Source organism: Chelonia mydas, chromosome 7, assembly GCF_015237465.2.
Source record: "Chelonia mydas isolate rCheMyd1 chromosome 7, rCheMyd1.pri.v2, whole genome shotgun sequence".
NCBI lineage: Eukaryota > Metazoa > Chordata > Testudines > Cheloniidae > Chelonia > Chelonia mydas.
Window position 1 is genome coordinate 1,080,822 of NC_057853.1, and position 22,814 is coordinate 1,103,635.

General features: G+C 63.2%; 1 protein-coding gene across 5 annotated transcripts; it reads right to left on the reverse strand.

Annotated features, from left to right (window-relative positions):
* Positions 1 to 3,437: 3,437 nt before the first annotated feature.
* Positions 3,438 to 21,665, reverse strand: KLHDC8B (kelch domain containing 8B). 5 transcript variants are annotated; one of them, XR_006292398.1, is made up of 7 exons: positions 20,275 to 20,517; positions 16,062 to 16,909; positions 11,596 to 11,760; positions 10,683 to 10,907; positions 9,972 to 10,073; positions 4,075 to 4,367; positions 3,438 to 3,615 (listed from the first exon to the last, which is right to left on the reverse strand). XR_006292398.1 is itself a non-coding variant. In XM_037905423.2 (7 exons), exons 3-7 carry the CDS (start codon positions 16,450 to 16,452, stop codon positions 4,171 to 4,173), a joined length of 1,080 nt encoding a protein of 359 aa, XP_037761351.1. In that variant the 5' UTR covers positions 16,453 to 16,909; positions 20,846 to 20,917; positions 21,402 to 21,665; the 3' UTR covers positions 3,438 to 4,170. The 5 variants fall into 5 exon arrangements, 3 of the variants coding, with proteins under 3 accessions (XP_037761351.1, XP_037761350.1, XP_037761352.1); XM_037905423.2 differs by lacking the exon at positions 20,275 to 20,517 and adding exons at positions 20,846 to 20,917; positions 21,402 to 21,665 and having other exon boundaries at positions 3,438 to 4,367; XR_006292399.1 differs by lacking the exon at positions 3,438 to 3,615 and adding an exon at positions 8,122 to 9,402 and having other exon boundaries at positions 4,237 to 4,367; positions 20,275 to 20,520.
* Positions 21,666 to 22,814: the final 1,149 nt, after the last annotated feature.

Here is a 22,814-nt window from a genome sequence, read left to right on the forward strand (position 1 = left end):
CAGTGTGATCTGGAGTGCAGGCCAGGGCCATGAGTCTGTCTGTCCTAAGACTCAAACCCAGCCCTTCCATGTCCAGAAAGGGTCACAAGAGGCAGTGTGGGGGGAGAGGTGTCAGTTTCTAATGCGGGGGGGGTCCATGTCTAATGACACAGCATTGCACTATTGCTCTGGCAGAAGCCGTGCTCACTGGCACTGCAGGAATGAGCTCAAATAGCTAGAAACAAATTGCTAATATTTGCTCAGGTGCAGGAAGGTTAAATTCCCGCCCATGCGACAAACCTTCCTCTGCAGGCAGGAAAGCAGCTGGGCGAAGGCAGGATTTTTTCCATTCTCTCCTGGGACGGGAGGAGAGCAGATTGCAGAAGAGGAAGAGAGCGGGGTTTACTGCAAACCCTTAGAAAACGGCACCCAGACCAGGAGCAGCTGGGCAGGGACAGAACTACAACTGCCCACACTACCTGCAGGGGGCACTCACACCTCCCCAGGCTCTTCCCTCTCGAGTGCCGGGACGGTGGTTTGGGAGCAGCCCGTGGCCCTACGCCTGGGGGAGTATGGAATGGGCTCGAGCCGATGTCCTCACTGAGGGGGGGAAAGTCAGCCAGATAAAGTGCCTCGTGGCAGAGGGAGAGACACAGCCGTGCAGGGGAGAGGGCGGCTGCCCCACTGGGACCAGCCCGTGGTGGGGTGAGGCTGAAGAAATCAGTGGCTCTGGGGTTCCCCTCACTCACCTGGGGATTTCCACACCAGTTTCACATTAGCTGCAAGCAGAAGCATGTTGTGATGTTACACCCCATATTCTTTATGGAAATATGGTTACGATATGGTATGGCTAAGATCTACTCTATGCAAGATGGCTCCTGTGCGGCGTCATTGGAAAGGGGATGATTTACAGAATGTGTTCTCCAGCGTGCATGCCTTGGAGATGTACCTGCTGTACCTGAAGCTGGGAATATTGACCACGTCTCTGTATTTCAAACGGGCTATGCTGGATGAGGCCGAACAATGTTAGTGGCTTATGGAGGAAATGCACACAAGCATAAGGGTCACCCCAGGAACTGTGTGTAAAATAGAAACCTCTCAGAGACAGCTCGACACAATGGGAATTGCTTGACCCAGATCTCAGAAAAAAGCTTTCCAGCACGTGGGGGGAGGATATAAAAGAGGGACCATGACAACATGAGGGGGCCTCACTCTCCTTACAACAACACACCTGAAAACACCCGAGGAACAAAGACTGAACTGTGGGAAGTGCTGGTCCCAGGCAAAGAGCTTGAGCCTGTATATGAAAACCTGGGAAAGCCAAGGCAGCCTGAGCCATAAGACTCCGCCAGCCTGTTTATCGCTCAGGGTGGGAATTTGTTAATTTGTACCCTGACTGTCAAGTGCGTTAAGGTCAGTCTGCAGCTTTTGTTTCATTTGCTCCGTGATCGGCTTTGTTCTGTTTGCTACCCCCCGTTACTGCTTAACAGCTGCCTTTAATATATTTCTTTTGTTTATTATTGAACCCAGTTTCTGCCATTTCTAACAGGGGAGTAAGAAGTGTGCGCACCTCTCCCCACGTTGAGGGAGGGGGCGAATTTCATAATAGATCTGTGGGTCTGCCCTCCAAGGGAGGTGGACATCTGAGGCTGGAGCAAGTCCCTGAAGCTGCGTCTTCCCAGAGCTGATCTGCGGTTGGGTGGGGCCCTGCCTGTGTGCTGGAGGAGGCTTTAATCGCTGGGCTCAGCAAGACAGGCTAACGAGGGCCCAGGCTGGCAGAACAGGTAGACTCAGGGGTATCTCAGCACATCAGGGGGCTTCCCAAAGGGTCCAACCCGTCACACACGTCACCAGCAGCTTTCCAGGAATATGGAGCCCCGCAGGAGTCAGGTGGCTGCCCACTAGCCTGTGCGGTTTATCCTCGAGAACAAAGGCCCTGCCTTACCATCCAAACACCCTTGGGGCCGGGGCAGCACTGCAACTCTTGGTATGAAAACCTCGTGCTGCAGGCCACCAACCTGCTGGGCACCATGGCCGGGAGCAGGGGGCTGGCATGGTGCCCCAGCGGCGGCTAGGGGTGCCACTCCTTTCCGGGGGCGGCCCGATGTCCCGGGGGGAGGCTTCGCAGCAGGCACGCGCAGACGGTGCCTGTATCATTTTTGTATCTGAAGTTATAATTATTGGCTCTATACCTGGATTTCAAATGTTGGCCCGGGGGGTACCGCCCACGGGGTAGCACCCAGCACGTCTCGGAGGGACTGTTCAAATTAAGTAGCTCATCAAGAAACACTTGGCTGACAACGGACCAGGGGAGACGCCCATCTGCACTGCGCGGACTCTCACGTAAACTGCTGTCTGGAGTGCAGGTAATGGCTTCCTGCAGTGATTGAGCAAAATGGGGCATAAACATGTGACCTGCCCATGTGACCCCAAAACACCATCTTGGTGCTGTAATTTTCCACAGTAGGAACAATGGGTTTCCCTCCACATGGCAAAAGCTATAAAAGGCCCTGGAAACCCCTCCACTTTGTCTTCAGTCCTGCTTCTTACCTCTGGAGGAACTTTGCTACAAACTGAAGCTCTGAACCAGGGACTGAAAGACCCATCCCAGCTGGGGATGTTCTCCAGAGACTTGATTTGAACCTGCCGTTTATTCCATCACTGCTACAAGCCTGAACCAAGAACTTTGCCATTGTATTGCCTTTAACCAATTTTAACTCTCACCTTCCTTCCTTCCTATAAATAAACCTTTAGATACTAAAGGATTGGCATCAGCATGATTTTTGGGTAAGTTATATATTGACCTGGGTGTGTGGCAGATCCTTTGGGATCAGGAGAAGCTTTTATTTGATGAGATTGGTTGTAAAGAATCACTCATCTTTAAATCCAGTTTTTAGTGGTAATACAAGGACTGGGATGCCTAAGGAAACTGCTTTTATAACTTCTTGTTAGCCAGCGTGGTGAAACAGAAGTTTACTTTTGTGGTTAGTTTGGTATATCCTATGGGAGATTAGCCACCAGTCTCGGGGTGTCTCTGCCCCATTACTCAGCAGTTCATCCTGAATTTGGCACCCTCAGTTGTGACTCACTGAGGTCCGGTCAGAGGTGGCGTTTGGCATTTGTTGTAATTCACCATCAGGAATGTGCCAGCTGAGATTCACAGCACCCATAAGGGCTGAGTGACACAGACGTACTTGGTACTGCTTAGGCCAGATGGCGTTTCTGAACTGCCTGTTCCTTGTGGTGGAATCTCAGGGCCTGGTCCCCTCTCAGTAACGGTCTCAAACCTCCTCGGAGCAGGGGAGAACGGACGCCCCCTTCACTCTCACTGAGGGCTTGACCCTGAGTGGCTTCCGGGGGCGCCTCCAGGAACAAGCCGAGGCACTTTGCCCTGCGAACTCCGGCACTGTCAGATCAAGCAGCAGGAGAGACCTTGATGGACACAGCTTCACCAAGAGTCACATTCCACTTGTTTCATTTATTTGAGGGGCTACAGCACCTCCTAGGCACTGAGCTACAGGGCACCGTATGTGCTACATGGGACACAGACCAGGGTTACAACGATACAGCACTCCCCGCTCTCCTCTGGCCTCCCGCGAGTCACTGGTGCTCCTCACTGCGCAGCATAAGACACATCTGCACAAAGACAGCACAGACATTCACACTGGACAACAGGCAGCTCAAACCAGCTCCCCCACCCAGGGGCTGGCTCTCCTCCCAAGAGACTGCTGAGGGACAGACAGATGGACCCTGGCGCTCCATGAACGAGGGGGTGGCTGCCCTGCAGGCTGCCCCCACCCCTGAAGTGCAGTGTTCGCAACAGGACCTGACACTGGAGAGCCAGCTTTGGATTCCCCAGGATCGCGAAGTCCCTTCAGCTACTCTGGGGAGCCACCCCGCCCCCTGGCATTGACACTCCTTCCAGACTCCTCTGCGGCTTGCCCTGCCCTGGTTCTCTCCTGTCCCCCAAGAACAGACCGACTGCTCCCATCTCTGAGCTACACTAGAAAACTAATTTCAGCTTCTGAAAGCCTAACGAGCAAAAGACGATGTCACTGCTTTGGTGCCCCGAGTCAGTAACTACGAGCTACACACCAGCTCCAAAGAGTTTGCTCTCCGTGGCACCTGTCGCCAGCTTCAGGCACTTTGCCCTCAGCTCTGTTGGTGGGATCCTTCTGCCGGGGGCTCCCTTCAGGCCCCTTCCCGCAGGCAGAGAGCCTCGACTGCGCCGCTGGGGCCCTGCGCCACCCCTCCGATCACAAACAGCAGGCTTGGGGCCTGGTAGCTGGAGCAGGAGCAACGACCAGTGGGCATGGGGGGCAGCAGCTCCCATTTCTTCCTTGGTATGCTAAATCCTTCCACTGAGCCCAGGGGGAATGACTGGTTCCCTGCAAGAGATGAGACATTAAACCATCAGTGGGCAGCAACAGAGGAGAGAGACCTGGGTGTGGGTCAGTCACAGGCTAAGACCCACCAGTGGGACATGGCTGTGAAAAAGGCAAGCCTCAGCTGTGAAGACAGAGAAGTCGGAGTGCCGTTGGGCAAGGCACAGGCTAGCCCTCCGCTGGGATGCTGTGTGCAGCTCTGGGCACCCGCGGTCAGGGAAGAGGAACTTAAACTGGATCCGGTGCAGAAGAATGGGGAGCATCTCATGAGGGGAAAAAGGGACAGCTTAGCTTTTTGGCCCAGCAGAGAGAAGGCTGAGAGAGGAGCTCAGTGCTAGAGACCCACCCGGGAGGACGAAGAGCTATTAAAGCTCAAGGACAAAGTTGGCCCAAGAACCAAGGGGACAAACTGGCCAGGAATATGTCAGGGTGGACACTGGAAGTCTATATCCATTAGAGGGGGCGGCTTTGGGACAGCCACCCAGTTGGAGTGGTAGATACGCTGGAGGGTAGGGATAGGATACAGAGGGACCTAGACAAATTGGAGGATTGGGCCAAAAGAAATCTGATGAGGTTCAACAAGGACAAGTGCAGAGTCTGGCACTTAGGACGGAAGAATCCCATGCACCGCTACAGACTAGGGACCGAATGGCTCGGCAGCAGTTCTGCAGAAAAGGACCTAGGGGTTACAGTGGACGAGAAGCTGGATATGAGTCAACAGTGTGCCCTTGTTGCCAAGAAGGCCTTTGGCATTTTGGGATGTATAAGTAGGGGCATTGCCAGCAGATCGAGGGACGTGATTGTTCCCCTCTATTGGACATTGGTGAGGTCTTATCTGGAGTACTGTGTCCAGTTTTGGGCCCCACACTACAAGAAGGATGTGGAAAAATTGGAAAGCGTCCAGTGGAGGGCAACAAAAATGATTAGGGGACTGGAACACATGACTTAAGAGGAGAGGCTGAGGGAACTGGGATTGTTCAGTCTGTGGAAGAGAAGAATGAGGGGGGATTTGATAGCTGCTTTCAACTACCTGAAAGGGGGTTCCCAAGAGGATGGCTCTAGACTGTTCTCAGTGGTAGCAGATGACAGAACAAGGAGTAATGGTCTCAAGTTGCAGTGGGGGAGGTTTAGGTTGGATATTAGGAAAAACTTTTTCACTAGGAGGGTGGTGAAACACTGGAATGGGTTACCTAGGGAGGTGGTGGAATCTCCTTCCCTAGAAGTTTTTAAGGTCAGGCTTGACAAAGCCCTGGCTGGGATGATTTAGTTGGGGATTGGTCCTGCTTTGAGCAGGGGGTTGGACTAGATGACCTCCTGAGATCCCTTCCAACCCTGATATTCTATGATTCTATGAAACAACGTAACTAGTTTTAAGAGATAACTGCACATATTTGCGTGAGATTGTCTGACAGGGTGGCTTGGGATGTGAGGGCAGGGATCAGAGCCCTGCGGGTCCCTACCAGTTCATGTTCAATGTTCTTAAAATTGAATACCACAGCTGGTCCCTGCCCACACCATCCCCTCAGCCAAAGCCACAGGGCCGAGGGAACGCGCCGTACCGTGGGCCCCCCGCGCCATCCCCTCAGCCAACGCCACAGGGCCGAGGGATCGCGCCGTACCGCGGGCCCCCCGCGCCATCCCCTCAGCCAACGCCACAGGGCCGAGGGATCGCGCCGTACCGCGGGCCCCCCGCGCCATCCCCTCAGCCAACGCCACAGGGCCGAGGGATCGCGCCGTACCGCGGGCCCCCCGCGCCGTCCCCTCAGCCAACGCCACAGGGCCGAGGGATCGCGCCGTACCGCGGGCCCCCCGCGCCGTCCCCTCAGCCAACGCCACAGGGCCGAGGGATCGCGCCGTACCGCGGGCCCCCCGCGCCGTCCCCTCAGCCAACGCCACAGGGCCGAGGGATCGCGCCGTACCGCGGGCCCCCCGCGCCGTCCCCTCAGCCAACGCCACAGGGCCGAGGGATCGCGCCGTACCGCGGGCCCCCCGCGCCGTCCCCTCAGCCAACGCCACAGGGCCGAGGGATCGCGCCGTACCGCGGGCCCCCCGCGCCGTCCCCTCAGCCAACGCCACAGGGCCGAGGGATCGCGCCGTACCGCGGGCCCCCCGCGCCGTCCCCTCAGCCAACGCCACAGGGCCGAGGGATCGCGCCGTACCGCGGGCCCCCCGCGCCATCCCCTCCATGAACACCTTAGGACTCTGAGGATGTGCACTATCACAGGGCCTTGCCTCCCCTCCGCCAGCATTGTGGGACTGAGATCGCGGGAGGACAGAGGTCTGGCAGGGAGCTCTGCAGATGAGCACGGGGGGCAGAGTTAAGGTGGTGTATTTCCTGAGGTGAATTCTGCCCCTTACACAGCGTTCACACTAGTGCTTTGCGCAGCTGTGAGAGGGGCGCAAGAGGAGACTGGGACGAAGTACTGCACCCCACCGTGCCCGTCACTCTCACACGCTGTGCAGGGTGCTGAGCTGTGAACACGTGGGAGATGAAAAGCTTTCGCAAGCTGCCTGTCGATCCGAGTCCCGCCGCGCTGCTGCCCGTCTCCCAGCCCCCACACTGCACGGGTAACTGACCTGGCACAAAAGAGCCAGGAATGGAACCAAATCGATTTTTCTGTCCATTTGCAGAGCTCATTGTTCCCACTGAATAGGAACGGCTCTGGCTGGGCCACACAGCACAGAGCAGGAGAGTCAGAGAATCCGAGACTATCAGGGCTGAAAGGGACCTCAGCAGGTCATCTAGTCCAACCCCCTGCTCAAAGCAGGACCAACCCCAACTAAATCATCCCAGCCAGGGCTTTGTCAAGCCTGACCTTAAAAACCTCAAAAGGAAGGAGATTCCACCACCTCCCTAGGTAACGCATTCCAGTGCTTCACCACCCTCCTAGTGAAAAAGTTTTTCCTAATATCCAACCTAAACCTCCCCCACTGCAACTTGAGACCATTACTCCTTGTTCTGTCATCTGCTACCACTGTGAACAGTCTAGAGCCATCTTCTTTGGAAACCCCCTTCACGTAGTTGAAAGCAGCTATCAAATCCCCCCTCATTCTTCTCTTCCGCAGACTAAACAATCCCAGTTCCCTCAGCCTCTCCTCATAACTCATGTGTTCCAGTACCCCAATCAGTTTTGTTGCCGTCCACTGGACGCTTTCCAATTTTTCCACATCCTTCTTGTAGTGTGGGCCCAAAACTAGACACAGTACTCCCAGATGAGGCCTCACCAATGTCGAATAGAGGGGAACGATCACATCCCTTGATCTGCTGGCAATGCCCCTACTTATACAGCCCAAAATGCCATTAGCCTTCTTGGCTACAAGGGCACACTGTTGACTCATATCCAGCTTCTCGTCCACTGTCACCCCCAGGTCCTTTTCTGCAGAACTGCTGCCGAGCCATTCGGTCCCTAGTCTGTAGCGGTGCATTGGATTCTTCCGTCCTAAGTGCAGGACTCTGCACTTGTCCTTGTTGAACCTCATCAGATTTCTTTTGGCCCAATCCTCTAATTTTTCTAAGGCCCTCTGTATCCTATCCCTACCCTCCCGCGTATCTACCTCTCCTCCCAGTTTAGTGTCATCTGCAAACTTGCTGAGGGTGCAATCCACACCATCCTCCAGATCATTAATGAAGATATTGAACAAAACCGGCCCCAGGACCGACCCCTGGGGCACTCCACTTGACACCGGCTGCCAACTAGCCATGGAGCCATTGATCACTACCCGTTGAGCCCGACGATCTAGCCAGCTTTCTACCCACCTTATCGTCATCGCAGGACACCACAAGGCACCTGGGCTGCCCACAAAGAGCAGCTCTGCCCTGTGTCTGCTGCAGCACGTTGTAGAAATTCAGCTGTCCGCTTTCCCCAAGTTAACAGACCCTTGCTGGGAGAGCCAGGGAGCACCACCTGCCCCACAGCCAGCGCGCTTCTCCCCTGCCCTGTTCCAGGTCTCCGAGCCGAGAGGGGCAGGGACCAGGAACGACTGGGTGCTCCTCCTAGACACAGGCCTGCAGAGAGTGGCTGAACAGTGCCCCCGTCCAACCATGCTGCTGTACCCCCCTACACCAGGCACTCCCTGGAGAGCGGGAACAGCGCCCTCCCACGAACAGCAGCCCACGATGGCTGCAGCCAGCAGCTGCCAGTGATTTCACTTTGCTGGAAAGGCAAAGCCTGCGTTCCTCAGCTGCACCCAGCACTCAGCTCCAGGCTGCTGGCTGCTCACCAGCCAGGTAAAGTCTCCTCAGAGAGCCGGAGCTCAGCATCCCCATCGGACAGTGCTGTGGCTCCAAGGCACCATCCCAACCAGCCAGCCCAGCTGCGGGAGACATGCCGGTGTACTTCTGCGCTGGCCTCGCATCCCCTTACAGAGTGTGGGGGAGTCAGGGCCCTGCACCCCCCACGTGTTGCGATTTACTGCGACTTTTAGCCAGCCAGCAAAACGGAAGGTTTATTGGACGACAGGAACACAGTTTAAATTAGAGCTTGTAGGTACAGACAACAGGACCCCCTCAGGTCCATTGGGGGGGGGGGGGGCAGGGCAGGGAGCTTAGACCCCAGTCCTGGGGCTCCTTCTGTTTCTCCAGTCCACTTCCAAACTCAAACCCCCCTCCAGCCGACTCCCCCAGCCTCCCGCCGGCTCCTCCTCCAGCCTTTGTCCAGCTTCCTGGGGAAAAGGTGTCACCACGCCCCCAACCCCCCTCCTGGGCTCAGGTATTGTTCCTCCAGCGAAGCCACCCCCTGCGATCCCATTCCCCATGCAGACAGTCTCAGTAAACCTCCCCTGCCACATTCCCAAGTCAATCCTCCCCACTTCCTGCTTCGTGACACATCCCACATGGGGCGCTGCTGCCTGCAGGGCTCCCCCCATGTCTCCATCCCTGTCTAACTTTCCCCAGGCCTGGCCCACCCCGGGGAGGTGAATAAACAGGATAGCACAGCTGGAGGTGCGGCGCTCCCTTGGTCCTACAGCAGCTTCGGATCCAGCGGGCACGTGCCTTCCTGGAGGTCACCACGGCTGGGCACAGAAGTGAGGGGAACACCTAGATGGATGCCACACCATGAGCGGGTGCCAGCTAGTGAGACCTAATAAGGCACCAACATTTATACAGAAGCAAAAGTCGGGCCCCGTCCCGGCTCTTCCTCACCCTCCCCAAGAGGGGATCTGGGCCATCTCCAGTCTGACTGCACGGGGGGCCAGAATGGCCAGGGAGGGGCCCCTGAGGGTACCCTGCCCATGGGTAGCACAACGACAAGATGATCCCAGTGCCTCCAATAGAGACTGGTGGAGCAGGGGCTGCGGGAGGGAACAAGGCCTGGAGCCAGAGGAGAGACTGGGACCCAGGATTCACGGCGCTCTCAGCCCCCACAGAGAAACCCCTCGAACTCGGTGCCCTGTGGCAGGAGGAAGGGGAAGGGCCAGCCGCTCAGCTCCACTGACAGAGCAGCGTGTGCGGGACGGCACGGCCCCCAACATGGGCCTGGGAGGGGCAGGTCTGTCTCACAGCTCCCTCCCCGAGAGGCTGCCACTTGGCTCAGCCCTGCCAGCGGCTACACCCTCCAGCAAGTCCCGAGCACAAACATGACCCCCCCGTCCCTCCCACCACGTTACCGAGGCCTCCGGCCACCACCACTCGCCCGCCGAGGCAGCCTGCCACGAAGTCAGCTCTCTTCTCCCGCATGCGCACGGCGCGGCCCAGCTTGCTCCAGGCCCCTGCAGGAAAGAGACAGGTCAGGCTCGTCCTGCTGCAGCGGGCGGGAGAAGAGCCTCACCGGGTGCTGGGCACCTTCCCCTCTGCCGGCCCTTCCCCGCGCGCCTCCCTGATGGGTCTGAACGCAGGGACGGAGCCGGGCCAGACGCCTCCCGAGACTCGCCCGCTGTAACTCTGCTCACAGGAATGGGACCCCCGCCCCCTCCCCAGGCATGAGACAGCTGGGGCAGGGCCCCCCCGCTGCTACCAGGGGAGAGAGCAGCCGGGGGCACATAGACGGGGACAGGGTGGGAGTGAAGGACGGGCTTTGGGAGGAGATTTCCACCTGCCGTTCCTGCCTCCCGGCCCCAGGGCAGTGCCTCAGCAGTGGGGCCAGAGGCAGAGGTTCAAAGCCCCAAACTCCAGGAGTTGGAGCCAGGCTCCTTCTGCACCCCGCCCCGGGTCACAGGACACGTACAGAACAGGAGCGTGAACAAGGAAGCTAAGCGCAGAGCTGGGTCGGAGGGACCCTCCAACTCTCTGGGTGTCCGGCCGGGGGCACCTCTCTCTGCACCCCAGCTGGCCAGGCACACGGGGCGCCCATGCTGCACAAGATCCTCATGCCAGCTCACCCTGCTCCGGCTCAAACATCTCCACCGTGTTGACAAAGTGGGGCCGGGAGTAGAAGTTGTGGGGTCCCGGTTGCTGCAGGCCCCCGAGGCTAAAGAAGCAGCCGTCGGCCATGGCGCAGCTGGCAAAGGCCCGCCGGCTGGGGACGCTGGGATAACGTGTCCAGCTCCTTGTCTCCAGGTCGAAGGCCTCGAAGGCAGTGACGGGCAGCTTGCCCTGCCTCCCGCCTGTGGAGGGAGGAGATGCTGAGAGGGGTCTGGGCTGCCAAGGCCTTCACCCCCACCCCCACCCCCACATCGCCCTGTCACAAGGGATGGGGGTCAACACCAGGGCTGCATGTGCTCTGCAGAGCATGGGCTGTGGATTGTGCCCAGTTGGGGGGCAGGGCGGGGCGGGGGCAGGTCTCTGCGGGACATCCTGGGCACCCAGAGCCAGAATCTGAACCGAGATTCGCCAGGCTCATTTGCATGTTTATTAAAGGTTATTAATGTTTCTGCAGCAGAGCAGCCAGGAGCCAAGCCGGCTTCTGGGGCACGGGGGCTGTGAACAAAGAGACGCCCCACAGGCAGGGCCCAGCGAAGCCCTGGGATGAGGAGAGATTTTGCCCCTGTCCAGTTGGGAGTCTGGAGCTGTACCACTCTCCTGCAGCTGCTCCAGCCCCAGCCTCTCCCAGCAGGGGGCGCTGTGGGGGCGAGGCACTGGTTGTAGGGGAAGTTCCCTGCTGCTCCAGCCCCAGCCTCTCCCAGCAGGGGGCGCTGTGGGGACGGGACAGGGCGCTGGCTGAGGGGGGCTCCCAGCAGGGGGCGCTGTGGGCAGCGGGGCAGGACACAGGATGTGGGGGGCTCCCCAGGGGAAATGCTGCACCCATGCACCTTCCATCTCACCCACTGTCCCCATCCAGATGGTGCCACTTACCCAGGAGGAAGATCTTGTTGCCCTGCAGGAAGGCAGATGCCCCATAGCAGGGGGTGGGCATGGAGGGCAGAAGCTGCCAGTGGGCGGTCGCTGGCTCATAGACCCGCACTAGCGCCTGAGGAGAGGTGTCTGCGCCCATGCCCCCAAGAGCATAGACCAAACCATCTGCAAGAGAGGAGGGGACATGACGGGGGGAAAGCAAGGACCGGGTAGGGGCAAAAGAGTGGGGGATGGTTGGGGCGTGAGAGAACGGGGGAGCCGGCGCGGGATGGGGGGCTGTGAGAGAGCAGGGGAGCCGGCGCGGGATGGGGGGGAGCCGGCAGGGAGCTGGTGGGGGACGGGGGTGAGCGGCCGACTGAGGAGCCCTGGCTCGCTGAGCTCTGCCGCCCACGTCCCCCCAGAGTGCTGGGCCTGGCTGAGCCAGGCAGCCCCAGCCACCAGCAGTGGGGCACGGTTCAGAGCCCAGGACCGGGTGGGGCAGCTCCAACCAGGAGCACAGGAGGCAGCTCTTGTGCCCGTGGCAGGGGGGCACGATGGCACAGGACGGCCAGGGGCAGCAAACCCACGAATCCACGGCAGGCCTTAAACCGGGGGGGAAGGGGGACAGCACAGGGGGACAGGGTCAGTGCCGGGGGGGGAGGGCGCAGGGGGGGAGGGTTGGGGGCTGGGGGGAGGATGGGGTCAGTAGGGGGGAGGGCGCAGGGGGACAGGGTCGGTGCCGGGGGGGAGGGCGCAGGGGGGGAGGGTTGGGGGCTGGGGGGAGGATGGGGTCAGTAGGGGGGAGGGTGCAGGGGGACAGGGTCGGTGCCGGGGGAGGGATGGGGGTCGGGGGGGGGGGACGGCACAGGGCAGGAGGGTCAGTGCGGGGGGGGATGGGGTCAGCGGGGGGATGGCACAAGGCAGGAGGGTCGATGTCAGGGGGGGAATGGGGTCAGTGGGGGGAGGGTGCAGGGGGACAGGGTCGGTGCCGGGGGAGGGATGGGGGTCGGGGGGGGACGGCACAGGGCAGGAGGGTCGGTGCCAGGGGGGAGGATGGGGTCAGTGGGGGGAGGGCGCAGGGGGACAGGGTCGGTGCCGGGGGGGGATGGGGTCAGTGGGGGGAGGGCGCAGGGGGACAGGGTTGGTGCCGGGGGGGGATGGGGTCAGTGGGGGGAGGGCGCAGGGGGACAGGGTTGGTGCCGGGGGGGGATGGGGTCAGTGGGGGGAGTGCGCAGGGGGACAGGGTTGGTGCCGGGGGGGGGGGAGAGGATGGGGTCAGTGGGGGGAGTGCACAGAGGGACAGGGTCGGTGCCGGGGGGGGGGATGGGGTCAGTGGGGGGAGGGTGCAGGGGGACAGGATCGGTGCCGGGGGGAGGATGGGGTCAGTGGGGGGAGGGTGCAGGGGGACAGGGTCGGTGCCGGGGGGGGGGGGGGGGGGGATGGGGTCAGTGGGGGGAGGGTGCAGAGGGACAGGGTCGGTGCCGGGGGGGGGGATGTGGTCAGTGGGGGGACGGTCGATGCCGGGGGGGGGGGGATGGGGTCAGTGGGGGGAGGGCGCAGAGGTACAGGGTCGGTGCCGGGGGGGGATGGGGTCAGTGGGGGGGGGGGGTCGTGCTGGGTGGGGAAAGGGTGGCTGGTGCAGGGGCCGGGGCTGGCACAGCGGGGAGCCCACCGGCGGGGTGGGAGCTGCAGTCCCCCTGAATTCCCCTCCCCCCATGTCCCGGACCCTGGCTCTGGCCTGTCCCAGGGCACTGATGGGGTGAGTGCCCCACGCCTCCCCCCACCCTCCAGCGCCCGGGCCTGCAGCGGGGGCCCCTGCCAGCCCCGGGGACGGCACCGCACGGGGCGGGCAGCGGGCTGGGCCCCGGCACCTGCTGCCGGGCTGTTTCCCGCCCGGCGCCAGCACCCGCTCCCCCGGACACACTGAAAATAGCCCAGACCCCGGGCCTGGCAGCTAATGAGACTCCCTGGCGCGTCTCCCTGGAGACGCCATGGCAACCCAGCCATCTGCCCGAAGGCTGCTTCCCCCGCCCTGCTCCGGCTGCCACGCGAAGCCCACAGCGGGCAGGGCCCAGGGAGCAGGGGCTGCAGGCCTGCCCCACAGGCCCCAGCCAACAGCCTCTCCTCACCCCCGAGGTCCCTGGGGTGCCCCGGGCAAGCAGCTCAGCAGAAGCCACCACCCCTCGGAGGGGCTCAGCCTACGTTTGGAGGGTGCCCCCTTGCTGCAGACCCTCACGCCCACCCCTGGCTGGGCCAGTCCCCAGCCGCGGGAGGGGCGGGGGGGCGGCCCAGCCAGGCGAAGGGCCGTGCCCCAGGTCACATGGAGGGGCTGCCAGTCTGGGCCAGGCTCCCTCTGGACGCTGCCCTGGCAGCGGGGCCGGCTGGAAAATGCCGGGCAGCTCTCATCAGCTAAGAGTGGGAACACGCAGCAGCCTGGACTCTGGGGCCACCTCGGGCTCCAGGACCCGCCTGCGCCCCCCCCGCTCAGCCCCCACGCCTCCCCGGGGCCAGCCCCAAATGCCCGGAGAGAGCGCCCCCCCGCTCAGCCCCCGCGTCTCTGAGCCCCCCTGGATCCAACCCCAACTGCCGGGGGAGAGCGCCCCCCACTCAGCCCCCGCGTCTCCGCGCCCCCCGGGGCCAGCCCCGACTGCCCGGGGAGAGCGCCCCCGGCTCAGCCCCCACGTCTCCGCGCCCCCCGGGGCCAGCCCCGACTGCCCGGGGAGAGCGCCCCCATCAATTTGCCAACATGGCTTTCTCAGTTAGCCACAGAGAGGAGCCAGCCCGGCCTGGGGCCGTGCGCGGCAGGATCGGGGGATCGCCTGCTGCAATCCACACAGGGGGGAACCGGTGTCTCCAGCCTGACTCAGCTCAGTCAGTGCTGCCAACTTCCACAAGGAAAGCAGCCTCCCCCTTGTCTGTTGGGTGCGGGTCCGACCCCCAGCACCGAGTTAGGCTTGGCTTGTGTCAGCGTTGAACTGGCCATGCCGAGCGCTGGGGCAGCAGCTGCATGAGGCTGGGGGAACAGGTGGAGATGGTGCTGAACTGAAAGCCCAAGACCACCCCCCTCACTGCACTTGTGACCTGACCCCCCCACAAGTCAGCAACTTTACAGCATGTGCACCTGGCAAGCCCCATTCTGCCCGCTTCCCGCAACCACAACCCCCGCCAGCCGGAGCACCAGCTCCGCCCCCCCATGGGATGAGCCCTGTGGGCAGGCTCAGAGAGAGGATGGGGGGGCAGAGAGACTACCGGGGGGGCATCTGTGCAGCGAGATGATGGCGGGGGCCAGGGGGCCTCTGCAGCACGCGCTCTCTCTCTCTCGGGCCCTGCCGAGGCCGCTCCTGGCATGTCCCGTCCAGGGCCTGCGGCAATGGGGCTCCGGGAGAAGCCCAGCCAGAGGGAACCCGCCGAGCCCAAAGGACTCTGCCCAAGCCTGCTGCATGCACTGTGGGGTGCCTCGGCGGCGGGGGATGGGCCAGGACACCCTTGGGAGTGCCGCTCCCACCCTTAGCCCGAGATCCTAGGAAAGCCCAGGATTCAGGCCTGGGACCTTTGGCAGCATCTACTGGGCTAAGGGCCCGGCCGCTCGCAACCACACGCCCTGGCTGCTTTGCTCACCTGGTGCCCGTGAGGGCAGCTCTGTACCCCACCTCTTGCTGCCCTGCCCAGCCAAGGGCACAAGGCAGAGGGGGCTGCAGCGGGGCGGAGGGCCCTGCCGCAGGAAGGGAGCTGCTCCTGGCATGCACACAGCACCACGGGGATCCTGGCGGAGGCCAAGCACCCCGGCACGTGGGGTCAGGTAGGACCACTGCCACGAGAACGGCCTGACGCCGGCTCCCTTCTGGGGGCACAGGCCTGCTGGTTCCCTCTGGGCAGGCCGTGCGCCCGGGGGAGGGGCACAGGAGGCTAAGCTGCCCACACGCCCAATCCAGGGGTCAAAGCCACTGGGCCAGAGGTGAGCATGGACACTGCCCCATCCCAGGGCTCTTGCAGCAGGCCGGGGCCTCCCTGGCCACCCATCTTTTGGGGACAGGCTCCCCAGGATGCTCTGCATAGCACAGCCCCCGCTAGGTCTGTGTGACGGGTGGGCACAGGGCGCAGGCCTGGGGAGCGGGTACGGACACCCCTGCTTCCAGCACCCAGAACCGATACCTGCCTGGCACGCACCGACCCAGCTCGGCTCTGTGACCCCTGCCTTGGCCCAGCCACATGCTGAGCTGCCCGCCACACCCCAGCGGTTCAGAGCTGCAGCTCCGCCTGCCACATCCACCGTGGTGGGGCCACGGCCCCCTGCCCCTTCGGGCCTGCAGCCGGGGATGGGAATGAGGCCGAAGCAGTGGGAGGGGAGAGCCAGGAGCCTGGGGTGGGGAGGAGGGCAGAGGCAAATGCCCAAGGCTCCAGGGGGAAGGGTAGAGGGCTGGGTGCCCAAAAGCAGTTAAGGGGCATTTTCATTCAAATAGGCAGTGACACACCCCCGCCCAGCTCACCTCTCTCGATGGCAGACACGCCCATGGATGGCTGGGCCAGGGCCGCCGCCTTCTCCCACTTGCCCTCATCTGTGTTGAAGACTTCGACGGAGGCCAGGGGGCTCTGTCTGGAATCCATGCCCCCCATCACCAGGATCTGCTTCCCCACGGCCACAGCAGCCGCCCCGGCCCGGGGTGTGAGGAGTGAAGGGAGCACCGTCCACTTCTGGGAAAGCACATCCAGCATCTCCACGGTGTCCAGGGGCAGCCCCGCCTGGCCACAGCCCCCCGCCACGAAGAGGTGCCCGTCCTGGTACACAGGGCTGCAGTACACCCGGCAGGTGGGCATGGGAGGGAAGACCTCCCAGAAGAAAGACCTGGCAGTGGTGGCTGCCATAGCGGGAACCGGCATGGTACCTCAGGGGGGAGCCATTGCAGCACCTCTCACCGAGGCTCACCCTCCCAGCGGGGCATCCTCAGGGCTCTGCTCTGGGGAGACAGCTCCACCCACGGCCAGCAGCTGCAGCGATGCTCCTGTGAGGGCAATTCCACCTCAAGCCCTATGGGAGGGGGCCCAGGCCTGTAGTGCCCGGCGGCCACTGGCTCCGGTGGGACGGATCCCCAGGGCGGGGAGAGGTCGATTCCTACTCAGAGCCGCTAGCATCGTCTTACAGTAACAGGCAGGACACACCCCAGACTCAGCCGCTCGCGGGTCAGTTCCGCTGGCCCAGCCAGACAGGTGCAGCGGTTCTGGAGCAGGGCTCTGCTGTGGCAGCTGGACACTCCTGCCTGGTGCGTGGTTTGTGCCTCAGGTCTGGCCCTGCTCAGACTGGAGTTTCTGCAGCTCTCTTCCCTCCACCAGCTCCTGCCTGAAGGGGGAGAAGGCACGTGAGGGGGCCAGGCTCTGGACCATCCGCTGCAGGAGGAGCAGAAAATGCATCTGGTAGAGGCGGGGAGCAGAGAGGCGATCTGACAACACTGGCGCAAACAGCTCTCTGAGCAGCTGCCTGCCAGGGCCAGCAGTCCCAGCTGCCTTTGCCCCCTGGGAACCTCCAGAGCCTGGAAGTTTGGACAGGAGCAAGTTCAGAGGAAGCAAGCTGACCTAGGGAGAGAGCTCAAGCCAGACACTGGAGCAGGACTCTGGGCGTCTCCAGAGGACCTGACCCCAGCCCAGACAGTGCCCTGGAATTGTGAGGAAACTGAGGCAGGGAACAGCATGTCAGGTTTATGCAGAGCTCTGCATTTCTCACAGGACTCAGGAAAGAGTCTGTGCAAAGCGTGTGTTCAATGCTGCACCTGCCACATGGCCCTTGAAGGGTTAGCCCGCCACAGGGACTGCATGTTGGAGTCAGCCCTGGCTCCAGGGACTGGGCAGGGACGGCATGGGGTAAATCTCAGCACAGGGCACTACATAGAGGATCTGCCCCAGGAGGGGGACGCAGGACCCAAGACAGGAAGTGCCTGGGCTCTGTTCAGACTCCGGATGTTTCAAACTCCTGGGGAGCCAGCAGCTGGATTCCCCCACAGCAACCTAGTGAGTGGCTGGTGGGTGCCTTGCTCCTTTGGGGAGGTCTCCAGGCCTGCCCCCAGTGCCATCATGAGCCTGTAATGGACACCCAGGCCCCGGTCAGAGAACTGCCACAGCAAGGAGTTCCCAGCTCACTTATCTTCCCCTTGAACAGCTTCATGGCCGAGAGCTGCATCATCCGCAGAGATCCATAAAGTCCAGAGGGTGGGTCCCTGCTGAGGTCTCAGCTCTGGGCTCCCTCCGGTGCACCCGGCGAGGAACCTATGCCCGGGAAGCCAGGCTGCTGCAGGCCGCCGCAGGGAAGATGTCAAAGGGGGATGGAAACAGCAAGGCACCCCCAGCTCCGCCCAGGGGCAGAGTCAGCATCTCCCATTGCCAGGGATTGCCCCAAAGCTCCCCCAGTACAGCACCGGCAGCTTGAAACCTGTGCCAGGCTGGGGCAGGCACCTGCTCCCATGGAACACAGCACCTCTCCCCCAGGAGCCCACTGGGCGCTGAGCACAAGGGCAGCCTGCCGCTCCCTGCCAGGCAAAGCGGCAGGCGCTAGCTCCTGGAGCCAAGTCAGGGCAGGCTCCAGGCTCCGCAAGAGGCGTGTTCTCACTTCACCCCCCAAGCCCTGGGCCCAGCCGGCCAGAGACACAGCTGCAGCCGGGAGCGTCAGAGCCGCGCTGCCAGCTGCACGGGTAACGCCGCACTGCCGGGGGCGCCAAGTCCCAGCTGGACAGTGCAGCCCACCCAGGTGGCTGGAAAACAACTTCAGCTGCACGGCCCTGGCTGCCCTGGGTGGAGCTGGCCCGGCTTCTCGGGCTGCACAGCTGTACGGCCAGGAGACCGGCTGTGAGCACCCAGCCAGGCTCCTGCCATCTGCAGAGCAGGCCAGAGACACCTCCCCGCCCGAGCTAGCACTAGAGACCCCCACAGCAGCCCCCGCCGCCCCAGTCCAAGCTAGTGCCAGAGACCCCCGCCCCAGCAGCCCCGCCCAGGCCAAGCTACAGCCAGAGACCCCCCCCGCCCAGCAGCCCCCGCCGCCCCAGGCCGAGCTCGAGCCAGAGACCCCCCCCCAGCAGCCCCTCCCAGGCCGAGCTCGAGCCAGAGAACCCCCCCCAGCAGCCCCTCCCAGGCCGAGCTCGAGCCAGAGAACCCCAACCCCACCCGCCCCGCCCAGGCCGAGCTCGAGCCAGAGACCCCCCACCCCACCCGCCCCGCCCAGGCCGAGCTCGAGCGAGAGACCCCCCACCCCACCCGCCCCGCCCAGGCCGAGCTCGAGCCAGAGACCCCCCACCCCACCCGCCCCGCCCAGGCCGAGCTCGAGCCAGAGACCCCCCACCCCACCCGCCCCTCCCAGGCCGAGCTCGAGCCAGAGACCCCCCACCCCACCCGCCCCTCCCAGGCCGAGCTCGAGCCAGAGACCCCCCACCCCACCCGCCCCGCCCAGGCCGAGCTCGAGCCAGAGACCCCCCAGCCCCAGGCTCTGACCGAGCTGACAGGCCTGGGATGGGCAGTTGGGGGCGGAGCCAGGCCGCTGACCATGCACTGAGTGCGCGGGGGCTCAGCCAGCCTCCGAGGCCGGTACTTGGTGCCCCCCTGGGCTCCCTGCTCTGCCGGGGGGGGCTGCATCTTCCCATTCCCCACGTGCGCTGCCCTCCGCGGGGCAGAGCCAAGGGGCCGCGCTGCACCAGGCCCTGGGATCGCCTGCCACGGCTCGGACCCGCTCGCAGCTCCTGGGCTGAGCCCTGCAGGGGGCCAGGGCGCGGGGTAGCAGGGGCTGGAGGGGGGCCGGGGCGGGGCAGAGACCCCCCCCAGCAGCTAGTGGGCAGGGCACTGGGTGGGGGGCAGGGCGCGCGCACCCCAGACGGGGTGATCTGAACCGAAGCCCAGGCCCGCCCTGGGGCCGCCACCCGCGGGGGAGCCCGCCCGGCCCGTGGGAGCCGCTCAGAGCAGCTGGCTCCGGCCAAGCCCCCGGGACCCGCGTCCTGCCCAGCCGGCCCCGCTGCGGAGCGGTTCGCGCCTCGGGCTCCCGGCACCGGCGGGGCCGGGGCAGAAACTTTCCCGGAGTCCGCAGCCCGGGGGCGGGGACGCGCGGGAGGTTCCGGCAGCCCGAGGGGGGGGACGCGCGGGGGGGGTGTGTCCCAGCAGCCCGGGGGGGGGCTCCCGAGGACCTGGGGGGGGGGGACGCGCGGGGGGGGCTCCCGAGGACCTGGGGGGGGCCGCGCGGGGGGGGGGTGTCCCAGCAGCCCGAGGGATGGGGGCTCCCGAGGACCTGGGGGGGGGACGCGCGGGGGGGGTGTCCCAGCAGCCCGAGGGATGGGGGCTCCCGAGGACCTGGGGGGGGGGGGGGGACGCGCGGGGGGGGTGTGTCCCAGCAGCCCGGGGGGGGGCTCCCGAGGACCTGGGGGGGGGACGCGCGGGGGGGGGTGTCCCAGCAGCCCGAGGGATGGGGGCTCCCGAGGACCTGGGGGGGGGGACGCGCGGGGGGGGGTGTCCCAGCAGCCCGGGGGGGGGCTCCCGAGGACCTGGGGGGGGGGGACGCGCGGGGGGGGGTGTCCCAGCAGCCCGAGGGATGGGGGCTCCCGAGGACCTGGGGGGGGCCGCGCGGGGGGGGGTGTCCCGGCAGCCCCGGGGGCTGGGGGTCCCGGGGCGGGGAGCAGCGGTCCGGCCCGGCTGCACACGAAGCGGCCCCGCGGACCGGCGCAGGGCGGCTCTCACCTCCGGGGCGCGGGTCCGCCGCGGCTGTCCTGGGCTCGGCTCGGCTCCGGCTCCCCGCGCGGCGCGGCTGAGCGCCGGGAAACACCCCGCGCCTGAACCCTGCCCGCGCAGCGCTGCGCCGAGCTCCCGAGCCGCGGCCGGATGCGGGGGCGCAGCCCGCGGCCGGCGCGGCCCATCCAGCCCCTGCGGGGAGACGCGCCTCGCCCGGCCTCGCCCGCTGCTCCCCCCGCGGCCACGGCAGCCGCCAGCCGCGCCAACCCGGGTGAAGTGAGGGCGGGGGCTGGCCCCGGGCTGGGGAGGGCGGGAGAGGCCCCCGCTGCTGGGACAGACACTGACCCTCTAATCCTGCCCCCGCTGAACAGCTGGAGGCGGGGGGGGGGCAGGCTGGGCAGCCCCCCTCCTCCCCCCAGGAGCCAGCAATCCCTGACCCCCCCACACACCTGGCTGGGGCGCCCCCCCTCCTCCCCCCAGGAGCCAGCAATCCCTGACACCTGCCTCCCCAGGAGCCAGCAATCCCTGACACCCCCCACACACACACACACACACACCTGGCTGGGGCGCTGAGACTCACCTCAGCAGGGCCGTGCTGGGTCAGACCAATGGTCCGTCTGGGCCAGTGTCCTGGCTCTGGCATGGCCAGGTGCTGTAGAGGGAATGAACAGAACGGGGCAGTTATCAAGTGATCCATCCCGTTGCCCACGCCCAGCTTCTGGCAGCCAGAAGTTTAGGGACACCCACAGCCCGGGCTTCTGTCCCTGCCCATCCTGGCAAACAGCTGTTGGTGGACCCTGTAATGAGGCTGGTTCTGGCAGGACCCAACGGAGAGGTGCCAATTCAGGACAAACTGCTCAAAGCAGGGCAGTTACAGCCCCAGGCTGGGGTTTCTGTGCCCACCAAGGCAAACCAAACCAGCCAAACAGAGCAGACTTTGGTCTCACCCCACTGGCTAAGCCCAAGTCACACGAGCAATTCCCTTCGACACTCCAGTTTCCCAGTATCCCCACCAGGGCCACTCGTTATGGGGACAGATGGTTATGAAAACCAATACCCCTGTAAAAGAAAAACAGTTCCCTCGATCCCAAAGGACCAAGCCCCAGACCCCGGTCAATACACAAATCAGATCTTACCCACAGATCACGCTGCTGCCAATCCCTTGGAGTCTAAAATCTAAAGGTTTGTTCATAAACGGAAAAGACAGAGACGAGAGCTAGAACGGGTTCAATGGAATCAATGACGTCCAGTGACGGCAAAGTTCTTGGGTCAGGCTTGCAGCAGGGATGGAATAAACGGCAGGTTCAAATCCAGTCTCTGGAGAACATCCCCAGCTGGGATGGGTCTTTCAGTCCTTGGGTCAAAGCTTCAGGGTCGCCAAGTCCCTCCAGAGGTCAGAAGCAGGACTGAAGACCAGCTGGAGGAGCTGCAGCAGCTTTTGAAAGTCTCTTGCCATGTGGTCTCTGCTTTCTGTGTCCCAAGGACAAGCTGCCCATCCCATGGGCTGGAAACACCTCAGAGTTCGGTCCCTAGGCAGGTCCCTGCACGCCTGGCCGAGTCCCCAGGCGTGTCTGCCTTCTCTCCATGGGTCAGTTGTGTCGCTGATGGTCCTTAATGGGCCGTCCAGCAGGCTAGGCAGAGCTGACCCCAATGTGTCTGGGGTGTCCCCTAGAAGCAGAGCACAAGTTTGAAATACAGACAGGACAGAGCCAATATTCATAACTTTAACTATAAAAATGATACATGCACACAGACGCATCATCCTAACCAGCCAACCATCACCTTGTCTGAGACACCTTATTTGACCCCCTTTATACAAGATTTAGTGCCACTACGGGACCTTGGTTGCAACGATGTTCTATATGGTCCCAGTTCAAGTCAATAACGTCACAGACCCGTCCTCCAGAACTGATCTAGTTCGTTTTTTGAACCCAGTTACACTTTTGGCCTTCGCACCCCCTGGCACGGTGTCACGGAGTGTGGGGGAGTCCAGGCCCTGCACCCCTCTTCCTGGGATTCACTGAGACTCTCAGCCAGCCAGTAAAACAGAAGGTTTATTGGACAACAGGAACACAGTCCAAAACAGAGCTTGTGGGTACACCCAGGACCCCTCAGTCAAGTCCTTCTGGGGGAGCAGGGAGCTTAGACCCCAGCCCTGGGGTTCCCTGTGTTCCTCCACCCAGCCCCAACCTGAAACTAAACCCACCCAGCAGGTTCCCTGCTGCAGCCTCCGTCCACATTCCTGGGCAGAGGTGTTACCTCTCCCTCCCCCCCCCCCCCCCCGGCTCAGGTGACAGGCTCTCAGGTCTCCCGTCCCCAGGGCACATTCCCAGGTCAACACTCCCCCCTCCCTGCTGCCTCACATCGTCACACACGGAGACTGTGGCAGCCTCTGCAGGCTGGCTGGGCGGGCGGGGTGCGAAGAAGCACTGCCTTGTGTTTGTTTAAACCTGCTGCCTATAATGTCATTGGGTGACCCCTGGTTGGAGTGTTATGGGCAGGGGTCAATTCAGGGGTGGCCTGGGACTCCTGCACTGGGGGGGCTGGGC

Coding starts and splice junctions, on each gene's coding strand:
- KLHDC8B (XM_037905423.2), bottom strand. CDS start 16,452: ATGCCGGTTCCCGCTATGGCAGCCACCACTGCCAGGTCTTTCTTCTGG. Junction 11,761..16,061: donor CGTGTCTGCCATCGAGAGAG/GTGAGCTGGGCG, acceptor CCTCTCTTGCAG/ATGGTTTGGTCTATGCTCTT. Junction 4,368..9,971: donor GGTGGTGGCCGGAGGCCTCG/GTAACGTGGTGG, acceptor CATCTCTTGCAG/GGAACCAGTCATTCCCCCTG.